The 21,527-nt window shown below is 47.2% G+C and overlaps 1 protein-coding gene across 1 annotated transcript in view; it reads right to left on the bottom strand.

The window, feature by feature from the left end:
* Positions 1-21,527, bottom strand: part of macf1a (microtubule actin crosslinking factor 1a) — a 246,088-nt gene that overhangs the window by 16,745 nt on the left and 207,816 nt on the right. The window contains 23 exon segments of the mRNA XM_065020508.1: positions 195-389; positions 1,061-1,220; positions 1,562-1,731; positions 1,885-2,004; positions 2,157-2,363; positions 3,171-3,326; positions 3,544-3,732; positions 4,080-4,208; positions 4,537-4,734; positions 5,073-5,228; positions 5,626-5,799; positions 6,005-6,106; positions 6,331-6,432; positions 6,600-6,722; positions 11,426-11,652; positions 13,926-14,151; positions 17,597-17,800; positions 18,014-18,232; positions 18,586-18,813; positions 19,211-19,417; positions 20,079-20,305; positions 20,473-20,557; positions 20,936-21,262. Of these exon segments, the coding sequence (XP_064876580.1) occupies positions 195-389; positions 1,061-1,220; positions 1,562-1,731; positions 1,885-2,004; positions 2,157-2,363; positions 3,171-3,326; positions 3,544-3,732; positions 4,080-4,208; positions 4,537-4,734; positions 5,073-5,228; positions 5,626-5,799; positions 6,005-6,106; positions 6,331-6,432; positions 6,600-6,722; positions 11,426-11,652; positions 13,926-14,151; positions 17,597-17,800; positions 18,014-18,232; positions 18,586-18,813; positions 19,211-19,417; positions 20,079-20,305; positions 20,473-20,557; positions 20,936-21,262 (4,131 nt within the window).

Here is a 21,527-nt window from a genome sequence, read left to right as displayed (position 1 = left end):
CGGTCCAGTTTAAGGTATTATATATACTGCACTGTGCTCGCACAGATAACATTAATCAAATAAAAGATGGACTGAAATGATTTGTACCTGTGCATGAAATGGTCATAAAAATGATATTTTCTAACTTCCAAGTATTGTGTTAATACATAAAAACAAAAATGGCACAGCCACTTGGCTTCTTCTTCCTAACTGACCTGTTTGAGGGCCTGCTGAAGACGGGTCTGCTTGGTGACGGACAGGGCACAGACTGTGTCCCAGCGGTTGCTGAGCTCTTGCAGTTGAACTTTGACCCAGGCGGTGTCGTCGCGGCCCGTCTCCATCAGTTCTCTGGCTGAGCGCTTCAGGGCGTGAACACTAGTTGTCCTCTTTCCCAACTCCTTCTGGAAGGCCTGAGGAGACAAAAACCAAACAGTGGTCAAACAACATGGAAACAATGTTAACCTAAACACAGAGCAGGGCGATCAAATATTATGAATGAATATATACTACATTAGTCCACAATAGGAAAAAAATATAGTTATGTTTGAGAAATAAGTATTCAAATTTAATGATGCTTGGGCAATGCGGCACTGGGCAAATAAATGAATGGCTTTTTTTTGTGTGTTAAATTTTACCCCGTTTTCTCCCCAATTTCTTGGTATCCAATGGTTTAATAGCTACTATCTTGTCTCATCGCTACAACTCCCGTACGGGCTCGGGAGAGACGAAGGTTGAAAGTCATGCGTCCAAGCCGCACTGCTTCTTAACACAGTGCGCATCCAACCCGGAAGCCAGCCGCACCAATGTGTCGGAGGAAACACTGTGCACCTGGCGACCTGGTTAGCGCGCTCTGCGCCCAGCCCGCCACAGGAGTCGCTGGTGCGCGATAAGACAAGGATATCCCTACCGGCCAACCCCTCCCTAACCCGGATGACGCTAGGCCAATTGTGCGTCGCCCCACGGACCTCCCGGTCGGTTACAACAGAGCCTGGGCGGGAACCCAGAGTCTCTGGTATGAATGGCTTTTTTAACCAATGGTAACTAATAGTCTAACATTGCGGTTTCATAAATAAAGAAATACCTTGTGTGAGTCCATGAGGTTGGAGACCAAGTCCAGGTCTCCGTGGACTGGCAGGTCTTCAGCCAGCTGGGGTTCTACACGGTACAGCCAGTCCACCAGGGCCTGCAGGGCCTCAGCAAACTGACCTGAGAACAGCAGGGCCTCCTCTAGCTTGTGTTGCCTTGATAAGAGACAGAGGGAAAGGTCAGTTGTCACATTACATTGAAATTGTAGCTATCGTTATTTTAACTTTTCTTTTATGGTCCAGTATTCTATATGGCAGTGCCCTAGAGAGCTGCTGAGTTTGCAGGCTTTTGTTCTAGCCCTGCTTTAACACTCTTGTTTCAAATAAATAATCAATAATAGTGGGGTTTAATCAGGACCAGAATTAGCCAAATCAGGTGCATTACTTAGTGCTGGAACAGAAACCTGCACAATCAGTAGCTCTCCAGGACTGGAGTTGGAAAACCCTACCATAATATTCATTGTAATAAAGCAATTGGCATGGAGTTTTCCCCTCACCTCTCAACACTCTTCCCACAGACGGTGTCCCACTTGTCCCTGACCTCCCCCAGTAGGTGGTCTAGTTTCTGGGTGTCTTCGGGCAGCGTGGTCTTGTCCCTCATGGCCTTACCAGACCTCACTGTGGTGTCATACACCGGCTGCTTAGAACCCAGCGCCTTCTGAAACTCCTTCGGAGGGGGGGGGAGATATTTAGTTAAGGATACCAGAACAGAGGGTCTATATAATGCAGCTTAACCGTATATTGTGTTCGTTGTGTGTGAGAACCGCTCAGAATCCTATTATTTCCATGCAAGACCCATACAGTGAGACTCCTACTGTACCTTGTGTTTGGTCAGTTGTACTTTGATCTTGTCTGGCTCGTTGGAGATCTCCAGCTCCGAGTCTAGCCGGCTCTCAGCCTCCTCCAGCCAGTCTGACAGTTTCCTCCAAGCCTCATGAAACTACAGGGAGGGAGAGAGAAACTGGTTGACCACCTCTAATTGATTTGCAGGGTGATTTCTGAAACAAAATGGCTGCCGTGTAGCATCCATTTGGTGAAGGGTAAAGTGACTTGTGAACATATGGAGAAAGCATTTCAAACCCTCTCTCATACCTGCTTGGCCCTCTTGCGGGCTTCGTCGAGGTGTCTGCCGCGGTCCAGGGACCTCTGCACCAGCTTGTCCCAGCGGGCCTGTACACTCAGCAGAAGGTTCTTGATCAGAACCACATCCTGCTTCAGACTGGCGAAACGCAGCTGAGAGCCGGCCTTCTCCAGAGCCAAAACCTGCTCCCTGTGGGTGTTCACCTCATTCACAAACACCTGGGGGGGGAACAGAGATCGACAGAGAGCGTGTTAGTCGTATAACTCCCTCGTGACAGCCTTAACATTACATTGATAGGCTCATTTGGTTCTGGGTGCTATGATTTCAGCTGTATATGCACATGCTCATCAGCACATACCAGCTAACAAAACAGAAGGGATTGTAGGAAGGGAAGGGTGGACGGGGAATGTATTAAGTCTGCAAAATGTCTGATGAATATGATGAGTCAACTTAACTGCAATACTACATTTGAATATATTTATGTGAATTACAGTTAAGTATATTCTATCCTTTTTCCCCATTTTAATGTTACTCCCCTTTTCTCCCCAATTTTGTGATATCCAATAACGATCCTGCCTCATCGCTGCAACTCACCAACGGGCTCGGGCGAGGCGAAGGTCGAGTCATGCGTCCTCCAAAACATGACCAGCAAAACCGCGCTTCTTAACAAGCAGGCAGCAAGCTGCACCAATGTGTCGGAGGAAATGTTCTGCAGGCTGCATGAGCCTGGCCCACCACAAGCAGTCGCTAGAGCGCGATGAGCCAAGTAAAGCCCCTCCGGCCAAACCCTCCCCTAACCTGGACAACGCTGGGCCAATTGTTCCCAACCTATGGGACTCCCGGTCACGGTCGGTTGTGACACCGCCTGGGATCAAACCCGGGTCTGTAGTGACGCATCAAGCACTGAGATGCAGTGCCTTAGACCGCTGCGCCGCTCGGGAAACATGTATTCTATCCTTGTACTCACCAATATAGTACAGCACAGCATAGGATCTCTAAACTTCTATGGTGCCGAAATTGCCCACCTTGTGTTCGTCTATCTGGAAGAGGACTGTGTCCAGGATGAGGGAGGGGGCCTGAGCCATGTTGAGGGTCTGCTCAGCCTGGGTCAGCCAGTTGATGGTGTCCTGGAGGGAGGACTGGAACCCTGTGGCCAGCGACACCGCTTCGTCCAGCTTCGCCTAGGGTGGGGGGTAGAGGTCAGTGAAATGGTTGATGGTAATATTGAGAATCGCTCCTGCAACAATACACTTCCTATGTAAAACAGTGTTTTTCTTATCTGTGAAAATCTATAATGTATACATTTTATTAGGTACCTAACTGCATACATATACAAATACACATGCTCTTACTTATAGCCCTTCATTCATGTCTCAGAACAGAAGCTTCTTCTCTTACCCTGCGGTCATCCATCTTGGTGTTCAGGCTGGCCCACTTGTTCTGCAGCAGGGCCAGGTTCTGTTGGGTCTGGGTCGTGCCAGCCCCGGGGCCGCCCTCCTCCCCCCCGCGGGACAGCAACATGGACTCCCCCGCGTCCAGCAGCCGGTTGTACTGCTCCGCGCGCTGGGCCAACTGGGTCTGAAGCTCCTATAGAGAGACAGATGTTTTCAAAGGGTTGAATGAATGAACAATGAATAACCTTGATAATGAATGGTCAACATGTGGCCATGGTTTGGAATGAGGAATTTCGATACTTTGAGGAGCCACCCAATAACAACAGGTGTTCGCTAGTTATGTATTGTGCATGTCTTAACACACCCGTTACACATGGTGTAAAAACCACATGTATACAGATTAGATAGTAGACAGTGACTCATATCTACTGTCGTGTATGTATGGAACAGGGTGCAGCATCACAACATCTAGCTCCTTTACCGTGTGTCGTCTTCATCACATATCTAGTGTGTGTGTGGGCAACGTATCCCCAGTATTACCAGGTGCTGCTGCAGCTGCTCCCGGGCCGTCTCAGGCAGGCCACCTGTGGGTTTGGCTGCAGACAGCTGGCTCTCTGTCCTCCTCAGCCACTGCAGGAACTCCTCCAGCTCACCATGGAAACCCTCCGCCTGGGGAACCAGGGAGGAGGAAGGGAGAGAGGGAACAAGAGGGGAAGTCATGAGTTGCGAGTTAATGGCAGTGCTTCAATCATTTGCTCCGTGGTTTTTAGCTTTGTTAAGATTTTGTACCGTTTTTAAACCTTTACTTAACTGTGAAATAACCTATTTGCTAGTGCAATGTGATAATCATTTTTGTACAAGATGGGAACTCATAATATAGAAATAGAGTTACAGGAAGGGGTAAGAAGAAATGGTGTCATTCCTTCATTTCGCTAAGCTCAGTGAAACAGTAACCAGGGCCTCTCTTCTCAGCCCAGTCCGCCTCGATCCTTCCTACCTTGTGCAGTGCGGCCTCCAGTAGTTTCTGCCGGTCCTGGGTCTTGAGTAGCAGGTTCTCCCAGCCGCGGTTGAGGTGGTCCAGCTGGCCGCGGAGGTGGTTGGCCTCCTCCCCGGGACTGGACTCCAGCAGCTCAGCCCCCGCCGCGTTCACCGTCTCCACCGTGGAGCGATGGGACAACACGTCGTTCCTCAGCACCTGAAAGAGAGAGAGAGAGAGAGAGTTGGAGGGAGGGTGTGTTGGTTACACCACTCCAATGCAATAATTGATGTGAAGCAAGCGTTCTGGCTCAAAACGGCTTCCACGCATAATCTATAAGGGAAAATAAGAGAAGTGAGGGTGATATGGAGGAGAGATGAGTGGTAGGCTAATAAGACCGATTTCCCGATGGAGAACCTTCATTGAGAGGGCTTTTTAGTCCAGGATTGGCTTAATGTGGGTCTGGGAAACTGGTCATCTAGAAATGAAAGCGTAAAGAAGAAACGGAGGATAAGTAAAAGTGTGGGAGGCATAGACGTAGGGAGAGGTAGACGTACGTGGTGTCGGGCCAGTTCTATCTCGATGGCCTTGGGGTCAGAGTTGATGGGTCTCTGTGTGTCCAGGGTGGCGTGGGTGTGACTCAGCCAGGACTGCAGTTCAGACAAGGCATGCTGGAACTGACCTAGAGCCAGGAGAGCCCCTTCCAACTTATGCTGTGGGAAACAGAATAGGGAAAACAGTGGTTATTCCAAAACCATGTTGGATTGTATTGCATTGCAAGGTGTAATATAATGTACATATCTGAGGTATCAATGTATTTTAATATCATCACAACAACTTGTAATGGTAGAATCTATTATGCGTGTGTAACCATAAAAAAATAGAATCCATATTTCTATGTGTTTAACTGACAAACTTGATTTGTAAAATATTGGGTTCACTACAACAGCGTGGCACTACTAGCCAACAGTGAGTCTGACTTCCAGAGGACCGGAGTTCTGAAGGTATTCTTTTAGACAGGGGACTGGAGAGCTACTGTAGCTACTGCCCCTACTGTAAAATAGTTAAGGAGGTCACTGGGTAAAACAGGCCAATGCATAGTTTGTGTACCTGTCTGTGAATGATCTTGTCCCCCAGGTTGTCCCAGAGGTGTCGGAGCTCCGTGAGGGGCTCCTGGATCATGTCTCTGTCGTTCTGGTCCGAGACCTTCTTGAGCAACAGCTCCCCCTGGTGGCACAGCTTCTCCATGTCTATCTGCTGCTGGTACACCTCCACCTTGTAGTGCTGCTCACAGGAGAGGAGAGGAGTCAGGCCTGCACTAGCAGTTCACTTATCATTAAAGTGATAGTTCACTTTTATGACCAAGAGAGTTTTTTAAGTACAATAATTATTATAAATATTTGGAGGATGATAAAAACATATTGGAATATATTAAGGGAACTATTTATATCGAAGCTACGTGACGACAGAAGTCGATTATGATTCAAACCTTGAGCTCTTCAATCTGCTGTTTGACAGTTCCCAGATCAGTGCCCACAGTGGACATGTCACAGAGCTTGATCACTGTGTTGTCCAGGTAGTCAAACATGCCCTGCAACACACACACACACGACAAATGAGTCAATCTAACTTCTGAAAACTATAATGCCGATCTATGTCTAGATACTTATAAATGCCTCTACTTCACGACATGATACATTTCTAAGCATCTACTTTCTGAAATAACCAGTGCAATAAATACCAAATGATTTAATTCAAATGATTTAATTCTCATACACACTGAGCTAAAAGACTGATGCATTCTGGGACACTGACCTGCAATGCATCCTGGTACTGCACAGAAGCAGCCATGGCCTCTTCCAACCTCTCCATCCTCTCTCTCCACGTCCGGTCCAGGCCTTCCCAGGCCACATTCATCTGAGAAACGGACACAGAGAAGAGAGGAAAGATGAAACATATCGCAATACAAATACATAAAACAGAGACACAAGAAAGACAACGCACTGAGTCCATTAATGATTATGTTCTCGATTGGTTTGATCCTGTCTTAAGTCTTGAAGTTTTCATCCTGTACTCCTCCTCACCTCATCAATGGTCTTCTTGACCTCAGGCTTCTCTGTTTCTCCGCAGGCGAAGATGAGTTCAGCCCCAAGGGTTCGTACAAACTCCAGCTCCTCCCTCAGCCCATCTGTCTCGGCCTTGATGGCCTTCGAGAGACACAGAATTCATATTTGGACAAATCAGACAACCCAACAGTAGTCACAAGCATCAGTAACTACCTCTGCACATTCGCTCCCCTTCCTACCGCTGAGCTACCTACAGTACAAATACATTGCAAGCTATACAGGCCGTTACATACAGTGAAAGTCAGAAGTTTACATACACTTAGGTTGGAGTCATTAAAACTCGTTTTTCAACCACTCCACAAATTTCTTTGTTAATAACAAACTACAGTTTTGGCAAGTCGGTTAGGACATCTACTTTGTGCATGACAAGTAATTTTTCCAACAATTGTTTACAGAGATTATTTCACTGTATCACAATTCCAGTGGGTCAGAGGTTTACATACATTAAGTTGACTGTGCCTTTAAACAGCTTAGAAAATTCCAGAAAATGATGTCATGGCTTTAGAAGCTACTGATAGGCTAATTGACATCACTTGAGTCAATTGGAGGTGTACCTGTGGATGTATTTCAAGGCCTACCTTCAAACTCAGTGCCTCTTTGCTTGACATCATGGTAAAATCAAAAGAAATCAGCCAAGACCTCAGAAAAACAATTGTAGACCTCAACAAGTCCGGTTCATCTTTGGGAGCAATTTCCAAACACCTGAAGGTATTACGTTCATCTGTACAAACAATAGTACGCAAGTATAAACACCATGGGACCATGCAGCCGTCATACTGCTCAGGAAGGAGACGGGTTCTGTCTCCTAGAGATGAACGTACTTTGGTGCGAAAAGTGCAAATCAATCCCAGTACAACAGCAAAAGACCTTGTGAAGATGTTGGAGGAAACCGGTAGAAAAGTATCTATATCCACAGTAAAACGAGTCCTATATCGACATAACCTAAAAGGCCGCTCAGCAAGGAAGAAGCCACTGCTCCAAAACCACCATAAAAAAACAGACTACGGTTTGCATGGGGACAAAGATCGTACTTTTTGGAGAAATGTCCTCTGGTCTGATGAAACAAAAATAGAACTGTTTGGCCATAATGACCATCGTTATCTTTGGAGGAAAAAGGGGGAGGCTTGTAAGCAGAAGAACACCATCCCAACCGTGAAGCACGGGGTGGCAGCATCATGTTGTGGGGGTGCTTTGCTGCAGGAGGGACTGGTGCACTTCACAAAATAGATGGTATCATGAGGTAGGAAAATGATGTGGATATATTGAAGCAACATTTCAAGACATCAGTCAGGAAGTTAAAGGTTGGTTGTAAATGGGTCTTCCAAATGGACAATGACCCCAAACATACTTCCAAAGTTGTGGCAAAATGGCTTAAGGACAACAAAGTCAAGGTATTGGAGTGGCCATCACAAAGCCCTGACCTCAATCCTATAGAACGTTTGTGGGCAGAACTGAAAAAGCGTGTGCGAGCAAGGAGGCCTACAAACCTGACTCAGTTACACCAGCTCTGTCAGGAGGAATGGGAGAAAATTCATGCAACTTATTGTGGGAAGCTTGTGGAAGGCTGCCCAAAACGTTTGAGCCAAGTTAAACAATTTAAAGGCAATGCTACCAAATACTAATTGAGTGTATGTAAACTTCTGACCCACTGGGAATGTGATGAAAGAACTAAAAGCTGAAATAAATCACTCTCTCTATTATTTGGACATTTCACATTCTTAAAATAAAGTGGTGATCCTAACTGACCAAAGACAGGGATTTTTTACTAGGATTTTTAAAAATGTATATTTATTTCACCTTTATTTAACCAGGTAGGCAAGTTGAGAACAAGTTCTCATGTACAATTGCGACCTGGCCAAGATAAAGCAAAGCAGTTCGACACATACAACGACACAGAGTTACACATGGAGTAAAACAAACATACAGTCAATAATACAGTATAAACAAGTCTATATACAATGTGAGCAAATGAGGTGAGAAGGGAGGTAAAGGCAAAAAAGGCCATGGTGGCAAAGTAAATACAATATAGCAAGTAAAACACTGGAATGGTAGTTTTGCAGTGGAAGAATGTGCAAAGTAAAAATAAAAATAATGGGGTGCAAAGGAGCAAAATAAATAAATTAATTAAATACAGTTGGGAAAGAGGTAGTTGTTTGGGCTAAATTATAGGTGGGCTATGTACAGGTGCAGTAATCTGTGAGCTGCTCTGACAGTTGGTGCTTAAAGCTAGTGAGGGAGATAAGTGTTTCCAGTTTCAGAGATTTTTGTAGTTCGTTCCAGTCATTGGCAGCAGAGAACTGGAAGGAGAGGCGGCCAAAGAAAGAATTGGTTTTGGGGGTGACTAGAGAGATATACCTGCTGGAGCGTGTGCTACAGGTGGGAGATGCTATGGTGACCAGCGAGCTGAGATAAGGGGGGACTTTACCTAGCAGGGTCTTGCAGATGAACTGGAGCCAGTGGGTTTGGCGACGAGTATGAAGCGAGGGCCATCCAACGAGAGCGTACAGGTCGCAGTGGTGGGTAGTATATGGGGCTTTGGTGACAAAACGGATTGCACAGTGATAGACTGCATCCAATTTGTTGAGTAGGGTATTGGAGGCTATTTTGTAAATGACATCGCCAAAGTCGAGGATTGGTAGGATGGTCAGTTTTACAAGGGTATGTTTGGCAGCATGAGTGAAGGATGCTTTGTTGCGAAATAGGAAGCCAATTCTAGATTTAACTTTGGATTGGAGATATTTGATATGGGTCTGGAAGGAGAGTTTACAGTCTAACCAGACACCTAAGTATTTGTAGTTGTCCACGTATTCTAAGTCAGAGCCGTCCAGAGTAGTGATGTTGGACAGGCGGGTAGGTGCAGGTAGCGATCGGTTGAAGAGCATGCATTTAGTTTTACTTGTATTTAAGAGCAATTGGAGGCCACGGAAGGAGAGTTGTATGGCATTGAAGCTTGCCTGGAGGGTTGTCAACACAGTGTCCAAAGAAGGGCCAGAAGTATACAGAATGGTGTCGTCTGCGTAGAGGTGGATCAGAGACTCACCAGCAGCAAGAGCGACCTCATTGATGTATACAGAGAAGAGAGTCGGTCCAAGAATTGAACCCTGTGGCACCCCCATAGAGACTGCCAGAGGTCCGGACAGCAGACCCTCCGATTTGACACACTGAACTCTATCAGAGAAGTAGTTGGTGAACCAGGCGAGGCAATCATTTGAGAAACCAAGGCTGTCGAGTCTGCCGATGAGGATGTGGTGATTGACAGAGTCGAAAGCCTTGGTCAGATCAATGAATACGGCTGCACAGTAATGTTTCTTATCGATGGCGGTTAAGATATCGTTTAGGACCTTGAGCGTGGCTGAGGTGCACCCATGACCAGCTCTGAAACCAGATTGCATAGCAGAGAAGGTATGGTGAGATTCGAAATGGTCGGTAATCTGTTTGTTGACTTGGCTTTCGAAGACCTTAGAAAGGCATGGTAGGATGGATATAGGTCTGTAGCAGTTTGGGTCAAGAGTGTCCCCCCCTTTAAATGTCAGGAATTGTGAAAAAACAATTTGAAATGTATTTGGCTGAGGTGTATGTAAACTTCCGACTTCAACTGTAGCTACTAACATGCTGGCACCATCCCTTCATATGTCTCCTCTTTATCTTCACAACTAATTCACATCTATTCTTTTTCTTACCCCCTCTCTCTTAGTGTGTTGTTTGGTCCCATATTCATACCACAGAAGACTATTCCTCCACATTTTAGCGTCTGAATATCTTGCTATGCTTTCCTTGTATTTTCCATAGTGTTGCTACAAACATGCGCTATGCATCCATATCTTTTTCTCCACCTTTTCCCTCTCTTTCAATAACCATCATCCTCCTCTCTCTCAGTAACCCTCCATCCCCCTCTCCACTCGTACCTCTGCCCTCCTCTCTCTCTCAGTAACCCTCCATCCCCCTCTCCACACATACCTCTACCCTCCTCTATCTCTCTCAGTAACCCTCCATCCCCCTCTCCACACCTACCTCTACCCTCCTCTCTCTCTCAGTAACCCTCCATCCCCCTCTCCACACATACCTCTACCCTCCTCTCTCTCAGTAACCCTCCATCCCCCTCTCCACACATACCTCTACCCTCCTCTCTCTCAGTAACCCTCCATCCCCCTCTCCACACATACCTCTACCCACAACCTCTCTCTCAGTAACCCTCCATCCCCCTCTCCACACATACCTCTACCCTCCTCTCTCTCAGTAACCCTCCACACTCCTCTCTCCACATACCTCCACCCTCCTCTCTCTCAGTAACCCTCCATCCCCCTCTCCACACATACCTCCACCCTCCACTCTCTCATTAACCCTCCATCCCCCTCTCCACACATACCTCTACCCTCCCCTCTCTCAGTAACCCTCCATCCCCCTCTCCACACATACCTCTACCCTCCTCTCTCAGTAACCCTCCATCCCCCTCTCCACACATACCTCTACCCTCCTCTCTCTCAGTAACCCTCCATCCGCCTCTCCACACATACCTCCACCCTCCTCTCTCAGTAACCCTCCATCCCCATCTCCACACATACCTCTACCCTCCTCTCTCTCAGTAACCCTCCATCCTCCTCTCCACACATACCTCTACCCTCCTCTCTCTCAGTAACCCTCCATCCACCTCTCCACACGTACCTCTACCCTCCTCTCCACACGTACCTCTACCCTCCTCTCCACACGTACCTCTACCCTCCTCTCCACACGTACCTCTACCCTCCTCTCTCTCAGTAACCCTCCATCCCCCTCTCAACACGTACCTCAGCCGCCTCTATCTGTTGTTTGATGAGTGAGGGGTCCACCCCGGGGTCCTCCAGCTCCTTGACGATGTCCTGCGAGTCACGGAGCGTGCTCAGTAACGCCGCCATGTCGGCCCAGAACTTCCCAGCCAGGTCCAAGACGTCCGTCAGCTTCCCCTCCCGGTCCTCAGCCCTCTGCCGGATCTCATCCCACAGGGAGCGCAGACGCAGGAGACGGGAATGCACGGCTGGGAGGGGGAAAGAGGGGGATGGAGGAGTTAGGAATGAATCTGGAAGTGTGGTGTTATTTGAAAGGACAATTGTCACGATTTGCTATTTAGCTATGTAAAAATGGATGGAGGAATTTTATGTAATAACAAGTTATTATTAATTAGTATTATTAAGTCCTGAACTTAACCATAACAAATAGCAAATGTACTTGCTTATCATTTCTGATGTTATTGCTGCTTTTGTCCCTTCTAGCATTGGCCATCTAGTGACAACAACAGTGGAGTCTTTTACAGAACCAGTCAGTAGGCTGCACTCCCACTGCACAGAGCAGTCATTCATAGTTATAAAGTGATGTACTGAGACATTTTGGCGGGGGATGGCAGTGTCGCCATGTGTGCTGGGAGTCCTCAAACGTTCTTAACTGTTTGTGAATCTCCGCCTATGTGTTTCTGGGTGTCTGTTTAAAATAAACTTTGTTGAATACAAAAATGAGACGAATCAGGTTTGGCAGTGGGATCATTGTAATACAGTGGGAGTGTGTGCATGTATTGTTTTCTCCCTACACAGAGGTCCTGTGTATGAGTCATCGTCTCCACCTAGGGGTGGTTATGTGTGTGTACCCCTTTGTGATGCATGCATGTCCTTGTGTGACACAGGTACAATACCGGTCGAAAGTTTTAGAGCACCTACTCATTCAAGGTTTTTTCTTTATTTGGACTATTTTCTACATTGTAGAATAATGGTGAAGACATCAAAACTATGAAATAACATATATGGAATCATGTAGTAACCAATAAAGTGTTAAACAAATCAAAATATATTTTAAGTAGCCACCCTTTGTCTTGATGACAGCATTGAACACTATTGGCATTCTCTCAATCAGCTTCATGAGGTAGTCACCTGGAATGTCACCTGGAATGCAGGTGTGCCTTGTTAAAAGTTATTTTGTGGAATTTCTTTCCTTCTTAATTCGTTTGAGCCAATCAGTTGAGTTGTGACATGGTAGGGGTGGTATACAGAAGACAGCCCTATTTGGTAAAAGACCAAGTCCATATTATGGCAAGAACAGCTCAAATAAGTAAAGAGAAACGACAGGCCATCATTATGTTAAGACATGAAGGTCAGTCAATACGGAAAATGTCAAGAACTTTGAACGTTTCTTCAAGTGCAGTTGCAAAAACCATCAAGCGCTACGATGAAACTGGCTCTCATGAGGACCACCACAGGAATGGAAGACCCAGAGTTACCTCTGCTGCAGAGGATAAGTTCATTAGAGTTACCAGCCTCAGAAATTGCAGCCCAAATAAATGCTTCAGTGTTCAAGTAACAGACACATCTCAACATCAACTGTTCAGAGGAGACTGTGTGAATCAGGCCTTCATGGTTGAATTTCTGCAAAGAAACCACTACTAAAGGACACCAATAAGAGACTTCCTTGGGCCAAGAAACACAAGCAATTAGACCGGTGGAAATTTGTCCTCTGGTCTGGAGTCCAAATTGGAGATTTTTGGTTCCAACTGCAGTGTCTGTGAGACGCGGTGTGGGTGAACGGATGATCTCTGCATGTTTATTTTCCACCTTAAAGCATGGAGGAGGAGGTGTTATGGTGCTTTGCTGGTGACACTGACAATGATTTATTTAGATTTCAAGACACACTTAACCAGCATGGCTACCACAGAATTCTGCAGCGATACGCCATCCCATCTGGTTTGGGCTTAGTGGGACTATCATTTGTTTTTCAACAGGACAATGACCCAACACACCTCCAGGATGTGTCAGGGCTATTTGTCCAAGAAGGAGAGTGATGGAGTGCTGCATCAGATGACCTGGCCTCCACAATCCCCCGACCTCAACCAAATTGAGATGGTTTGGGATGAGTCGGACCACGGAGTGAAGGAAAAGCAGCCAACAAGTGCCCAGCATATGTGGGAACTCCTTTAAGACTGTTGGAAAAGCATTCCACGTGAAGCTGGTTGAGAGAATGCCAAGAGTGTGCAAAGCTGTAATCAAGGCAAAAGGTGTCTATTTGAAGAATCTCAAATATATTTTGATTTGTTTAACACTTTTTTGGTTACTACATGATTCCATGTGTGTTATTTCATAGTTTTGATGTCTTCACTATTATTCAACAACTTAGAAAATAGTAAAAATAAAGATAAACACAGAAATTAGTTGGTGTGTCCAAACTTTTGACTGGTAGTGTATGTGGGTGTGTTTGTGTTCATCTGTGTGTGTGTTTATAAGTGTGTATATGTAAGTGTACCTATGTGTGTGTGTTTCAGGCCCTTACCTTCAGCGGCAGGATCGTCGTGGGCTGCTCTACTGATGAGCTCCTCGCCGCGGGCACACAGGGCAGAGAAGGAGGGCAGCAGTTTGTCCAGCTCCAGCCCGGTAGCCTTGTGCTCAGCCAGCTGCTCCCGGATCTTATCTGCCTCCGCCGCCACGGGAGAAGGGGAACGGAGGCGCTGCACAGCCCCTTCCAGGGTCTCCAATAGAGGGTCCATCTTGTCATGGAACTGGGGGGGTGTTAGGAAGAGAAGGTGGGTTGCGTGACTAATAGCTGCTTTATGCTCGATCCAGCAATGCTGTCCAGAGGCTCTGTATGGAGGGTGTGACGCAAATGCAGAGCCTCCGGAGCGCCATACGACGATGCCACCCAATTTCTGTAACAATTCCACCCAATTTCTGTAACATGATTGGTCGGTGGGAGGTCCTGTATTAACACAAACTCACTTCCTTCACAGCGGCTCTTCAAAGTGCAATGATGTATGAACGGCCTGTCTTCTACAGAGACCGTGTGGCAGTAAATGCTGTACAGCCACTGTTGACGACGGATTGCCCATGCAGAGCCTTTTAAGGCTTTCATTCTTGTTATTATACATACTTACACAGTGGGGCAAAAAAACATTTAGTCAGTCACCAATTGTGCAAGTTCTCACACTTAAAAAGACGAGAGAGGCCTGTAATTTTCATCATAGCTACACTTCAACTACGACAGACAAAATTAGAAAAAAAATCCAGAAAATCACATTGTAGGATTTTTAATGAATTTATTTGCAAATTATGGTGGAAAATGAGTATTTGGTCAATAACAAAAGTTTATCTCAATACTTTGTTATATACCCTTTGTTGGCAATGACAGAGGTCAAACATTTTCTGTAAGTCTTCACAAGGTTTTCACACACTGTTGCTGGTATTTTGGCCCATTCCTCCATGCAGATCTCCTCTAGAGCAGTGATGTTTTGGGGCTGTTGCTGGGCAACACAGACTTTCATCTCCCTCCAAAGATTTTCTATGGGGTTGAGATCTGGAGACTGGCTAGGCCACTCTAGGACCTTGAAATGCTTCTTACGAAGCCACTCCTTCGTTGCCCGGGCGGTGTGTTTGGGATCATTGTCATGCTGAAAGACCCAGCCACGTTTCATCTTCAATGCCCTTGCTGATGGAAGGAGGTTTTCACTCAAAATCTCACGATACATGGCCCCATTCATTCTTTCCTTTACACGGATCAGTCGCCCCGGTCCCTTTGCAGAAACACAGCCCCAAAGCATGATGTTTTCACCCCCATGCTTCACAGTAGGTATGGTGTTCTTTGGATGCAACTCAGCATTCTTTGTCCTCCAAACACAACAAGTTGAGTTTTTACCAAAAAGTTATATTTTGGTTTCATCTGACATTCTCCCAATCTTCTTCTGGATCATCCAAATGTTCTCTAGCAAACTTCAGACGGGCCTGGACATGTACTGGCTTAAGCAGGGGGACACGTCTGGCACTGCAGGATTTGAGTCCCTGGCGGCGTAGTGTGTTACTGATGGTAGGCTTTGTTACTTTGGTCCCAAGCTCTCTGCAGGTCATTCACTAGGTCCCCCCGTGTGGTTCTGGGATTTTTGCTCACCGTTCTTGTGATCATTTTGACCCCACGGGGTGAGATCTTGCGTGGAGCCCCAGATCGAGGGAGATTATCAGTGGTCTTGTATGTCTTCCATTTCCTAATAATTGCTCCCACAGTTGATTTCTTCAAACCAAGCTGCTTACCTATTGCAGATTCAGTCTTCCCAGCCTGGTGCAGGTCTACAATTTTGTTTCTGGTGTCCTTTGACAGCTCCTTGGTCTTAGCCATAGTGTGACTGTTTGGAGGTTGTGGACAGGTGTCTTTTATACTGATAACAAGTTCAAACAGGTGCCATTAATACAGGTAACGAGTGGAGGACAGAGGAGCCTCTTAAAGAAGAAGTTACAGGTCTGTGAGAGCCAGAAATCTTGCAAATAAATTCATAAAAAATCCTACAATGTGATTTTTTTCCTTCTCATTTTGTCTGTCATAGTTGAAGTGTACCTATGATGAAAATTACAGGCCTCTCATCTTTTTAAGTGGGAGAACTTGCACAATTGGTGGCTGACTAAATACTTTTTTGCCCCACTGTATGTATTCGGAGGGGACATTTTGACAGTGCTAAAATGCAGAGATCCTTCCCGAAAAATACCACGTAATTTTGGATACTTGGAGGGTCATGTGATTCAAGATGTGGGAGTACTATAGATGTATTTACGAGACATGAATAAAGTTTACTTCGTTAGGAATAATGGGCACAACTTTCAAAATCAGCACAAACTATTACCACAGCCTCACTAAGTGGTGGGTGATAAAGATGATATGGTAGTCTTTGGTAAATAACTGCATTTGAGCAATGTCAAAACGGGTAACATGGACTGGAACAGAGAAGAGGACAAGCCTAAAGCTACTAAAAAGGACAGGAATTGCCAATTTAACTGAGAAAGAGGAGAGACATTGGACAAAGTATACTTGGGAGGTACAGCGGGTTGTCTCAGCCTAGACACAAGGTTCACGCAGGAAGGAATTCTAATAACTAAGTCACGTTGTGATCGGTTGGCATCAGTAACACAGTACAGGTCAGTCAGTGGTCTTACCTCTACCAGCTGGGTGATTGCAGTGAGCAGTGACGACGGATGGAGGAAATTGTGGGTGAACACACACAGCACATCCACAATGGGTGAGAGGCGGGATGGAGGGATGGATGGAGCAAACCAGGGGAGGGAGGGATGGGGGAGTGCGAGGAGAGGGGGAAATGTCAGGCACAAGGGAGGGGGTAGAGAGGTATGGAGGTTGGTCGTTTAGGAGGAATGAAAAGAGAGAGAGAGAGGGAGAGGGAGGGATGCATAGAGAGAAGGAGTGGGTGATATGGTCCATTAGGGATGGGAGGTGGAGAAACAACACAGTGTGTTAGATCAGTGACATGCACACACTCTGGCCAAGCAATATCAACAGCAGCAACAATCAGCTTAGCACTCCGCGATAATCAACCCGTGGCTCATGACTTATGAGATGACGTGCTGTGAGAGAGCATTTGACAAGAGAACTACTGAAATAAAATGTGAATGTTTCTGACGGAAATATTTACTGACTACAAGTGTAGCAATGAAGCTGTGTAGCTTCAGCAAACAGAGACTGCTACTACTCTACTATCGTATTATGACCAAGACCTTTGAAGATCACGGCAACATCTCTTGGAGTGAAATAATAAGTCAACATGGTCTAGTTCTCTTCCAATCTGATGGAAATTAGTAAAAGAGACAGAACAGCTCCAAGTAAGGAGTCCAATATGCACCATCACACTATAGCTTGAGCATTGGTCACAGAAATCCCACGACACTTCAGCCAATGCCTAACACCTTCACACTGCTCTTCCACTACAGACTGGAGTGGTAACGTTACATGGACCTCGTCCTGCCATTAGCAGCTAGGCGGCACATGGAAATCTTGAGACTTCCAAATATGGACACAACAAGGCTTACGGCATCCATATAAGGAAGTCGTCAGATTTCCTCATATGGATGCCGGAAGCTTGGTTTTATCGGGGTAGCAATCGGCAGACACAAGCTTCAACAATTGACACTTTCGAGCCCCAAACCGATTTCAAATTCACTTTTACAAAACCATACCTGCGCAGACTGAGAAACAGCCTCGTCCAGGGTGGCGGCGCGACCCTTGACCTCCTCCTTGATGGCCGCGTAGCGTGTCTCGGCGTCGCTGTAGCGCTGCCTCACCGTGGCCCCCTCCTGGTGACTCAGAACGGCCAGCTGGGGGCCGATCTTCAGCAGCTTGTCGATGTGGGGCTTGTGCTCCGCTATGGACTCCCTCAGGAGCTGGACGAAAGATGGAGGGAGAAAGAGTGGAAAATAAGTAAAGAGGAAGATGGACAGTGTGATTGAGAGAGTGGTACAGTTGGAGTACCACAGAGAAAGAGGGAGACAGGAAAAAGAAAAAAAGAAAGTAGAAGTGTTAGGAACTCATTCGACATGATACATGTTTTCACGAGGACATTAGTTAAAATACAGCAATTAGAGCCTCCTCCTCACCCTCATCTGCTCCTGTTGTAGTCGCAGGGCCTCGGTGTCGATGGCAGGTGGGGGCAGCTGGGCGATAAGGGTCTCCGTCTCCCCCAGCCAGGGCTCCAGCTCCTCCTGGGTCTCCCAGAAGCGGGCCACCAGGACCTGGGCCTGCTCCAGGGCTGAGAAACGCTCCTGGTGCCGCTGGCTCACCACTTCGTAGCGGGCAGTCAGCGAGTCAGTCTTCACCTGAGGAGAGCGAGGGGAAGAAAAGAGGTTAGAATGGTTCACATTTGGTAACTAGGCAAAAACCACTGGAATAGTTCACATTTTGTGTACTAATGTTGTAGGCTTTTACTTCAAGCACAAAACCCAATATTTCCCTCCTTGTTTATAATATTTAACAATATGAATATGAATATAACAAATACATAAGTCATGTCATTTGATTTTCCTGTGAATTAACTTTTCTTAAATGAGTCATTGCATACAGTATGTTACAAAAGGGGTCTTGTTCTGTCTTTCACCGCTCTCTCAGACTCCCTGCATTTCTCTACCCTCTTCCGCGCTCCCTAAACCCTCCTTTGTCCCTCTCTCCTCACCACCAGAGCGTCTCTCTGCTGGTCGCTGCACGTCTCCAGGATGTCGTCCCTGGTGTGGAGTAGCTGGTCCACGGTGTCTTTGTGTCGGATGATGTCGATATTGAAGGCCCTCTGGACCTGTAGCTGGGCCACGGTGACGTCAGGCTCCAGACTCAGAGGACCCAGGGAGGATAGCTTCCTCTCCGTCTCCCCAGCCCAGGTCAGCTCCGCGTCCACCGCCTCCTCATACTGAGGCACAGAGAGATACACACAGTTAGCACCGGCACACTCAGGCTCCCCATACTGACAGAGTGAGACGTTATTAGCATTTACAGCAGCGTTAGCTGGTTGGCATTACACACAGCCACCTAAATGCTTAGAGAAGACTAGAGGGAAATGCCACAACATTAGCGTCATCCTCTTGTTGACAACGTCAGCAGAAACCTCACGGCTTACTTCTACAGACAAAGATCGACCCAGAGAATGAAGCTATTCAACTATTCAAATCCTGAACTTATTCAATTTGGCCCACCTTTGACTATCAACACCCCCATCCACTGTAAATGTATACGATCCCTGAACGGAGTACCAACTGTGTCCGTCCGCGACCAATAAACGTTGGTTTCATTTAGTCACATTGCAGTACCTGTTGTGACCTCTGGACGGCAGCCTGTACCAGCTGTACCCGCTGGGTTATGGTCTCGTCCGCCGCTCGGTAGCGCTGGTTGGCGTCAGCCACCAGGCGGTCTAGGCCCTCGCGGGCACGCCAGGGCACCAGGTCTAAGAGGGCACTGCCCACCTCGTTGACCGTGTCCAAAACCAGACGTTTCTCCGCCGACACACACTTCAGCTCCTGGGAGAGAAACACACGCACACAGATTGAGTATCTTCAACTCAAGATATAAGTCCTACTTGCGCTACAGTGTTAAAAACAAACAACCGCAAGAGAGGAAAACGGAAGTTATTCTTCAAGAATCATTGGGTAAATCATTCATTGAAATGACCACTGAACATCTGGAAAAATTGCAGACTGCAAATATATTTACACAATATACGGTATATTCACAGCATATTTGTATAATAAACTGTTAAGAAAACATCCCCTGGGGGTTTCCCGAGTGGCACAGCGGTCTAAGGCACTGCATTGCAGTGTTGCGTCGTCACTGGCTGTGCCCGGCGTCGTCTGGGTTAGGGGAGGTTGTGGCCGGGGGTGTTTTACTTGGCTCATCGCGCTCTAGCAACTCCTTGTGGTGGGCCGAGCGCCTGCAGGCTGACCTCGGTCATCAGTTTAAAAGGTGTTTTCTCCGACACATTGGTGCGGCTGGCTTCCGGGTTAAGCAGGAGGGTGTTAAGAAGCGCGACTCGGTGGGTCATGTTTCAGAAGACGCATGACTCGATCTTCGCCTCTCCCGGGCCGTTGGGGAGTTGCAGTGATGAGGCAAGATCATAATCCCGAAATTGGGGAGAAAAAAAAGGGACTAACATTAAAAAAATAAAAAATAAACGGCCCCTACCTTCTGTCTGTCCTGATAGGCTGGCGTGGCGTCGGGCTCCATGACGTTGAGCTCCGCCTCCACCTTGTCTAACCAGTGGTTGAGGTCGTCGTGGGCGCTGGCGAATCGCGTGCTCAGCTGCAGGGCCTGCTCCAGGATGCGGAGGGCTTTGCTGCTCCCGCCCGTCATCTCAGCGTAGCGAGACTTGATACCGTCCAGCTTCTCCTGGATCAGCAGAACTTCCTCACCTGCAGGGGTGAACAACATATATTCCTTTATAAAATGACATGTCCCGGAACAGTTCTGGCTGTTTGGCTAGTGAGAGATGGTTAGATGTGGGCTAGGGGAGAGCTGGTCCAGAATCAGGGAAGGGAGATTAGTAGTAGTATCCAGAGTTAGAGGTTGTACACTTTACCGGTGGTTTGCTTGAGCAGGGCTTGTCCGTTCTTGACGGCCTGGTCAACCTGCTTCTTCCTGCTCACTATCTCTTCATTCAGAGACTGATGGGGGAAGGTGGAGAAAGAGAATGAACACCTTATAGAGCAGTGGTGTCAAACTCATTCCATGGAGGGCCTAATGTCTGCAGGTTTTTGGTTTTCCCCTTTTTAATTAAGCCCTAGACAACCAGGTGAGGGGAGTTCCTTACAAATTGTAACCTTAATTCATCAATCAAGTACAACGGACGACCGAAAACCCACAGACACTCTGCCCTCCGTGGAACGAGTTTGACATCCGTAGAACGTAATACGAGTCATTCCTATTGCTACTCAATGTCTAGACAGTACCAGCCAATACAATACTCCCTGCGGTAGTGCGGTAGTATCCTACCACTCTGTGTTAATGAATAGCTACTCCCTGTCTAAACCATAGTATCGTACCAGTGAGTGCTTGTGCTGCTGGGTGAGGACCCCTGGCTGGTAGCTCTGCACAGACACCTGTCCCAGCCGCTGGCCCACCTCAGCCAGCCAGTTGAGCACCTCCACCTCATCCTCCCCAAACAGCTGGGCATTGGCCAGGGCCTGCTCCAGCATGACGGCCCTGCATTGGCACCAATCACTGAGCTCCGAGTGGCCTAGCCGCACCGCCCCCACACGCTCCCTCAGCCAATCGCGGTCGGCCGCGCAGCTGAGGGGCGCCAGGGATTGGCCGAGGGCCTCGAGGCGGTTGACCTCGGATCCTCTAGAGGAGACGGACTCTTGGACGGCCTGGGGTGGTGTGTGCGGAGAGGGGGAGGAGTGTGCGGAGAGGGGGAGGAGTGTGCGGAGAGGGGGAGGAGTGAAGGAGAGGGGGTGGTGTGTGCGGAGAGGGGGAGGAGTGAAGGAGAACAGAAGAAAAACATAGGGAACAAATAAAGGATAAGATGAGGATGCAGATGAGAAATCATAATGAATGAGAAATCAGAAGGAACGAATGAAAGCCAAATATGTATGATAACTCTACAAGAAAAACATAAAATCATAAACAACAAAA

Source organism: Oncorhynchus nerka, linkage group LG7 (genome assembly GCF_034236695.1).
Source record: "Oncorhynchus nerka isolate Pitt River linkage group LG7, Oner_Uvic_2.0, whole genome shotgun sequence".
In the NCBI taxonomy this organism is placed as follows: domain Eukaryota; kingdom Metazoa; phylum Chordata; class Actinopteri; order Salmoniformes; family Salmonidae; genus Oncorhynchus; species Oncorhynchus nerka.
Note: the sequence above shows the minus strand (reverse complement) of the source record. Positions and strands in the feature narration are given on the sequence as shown.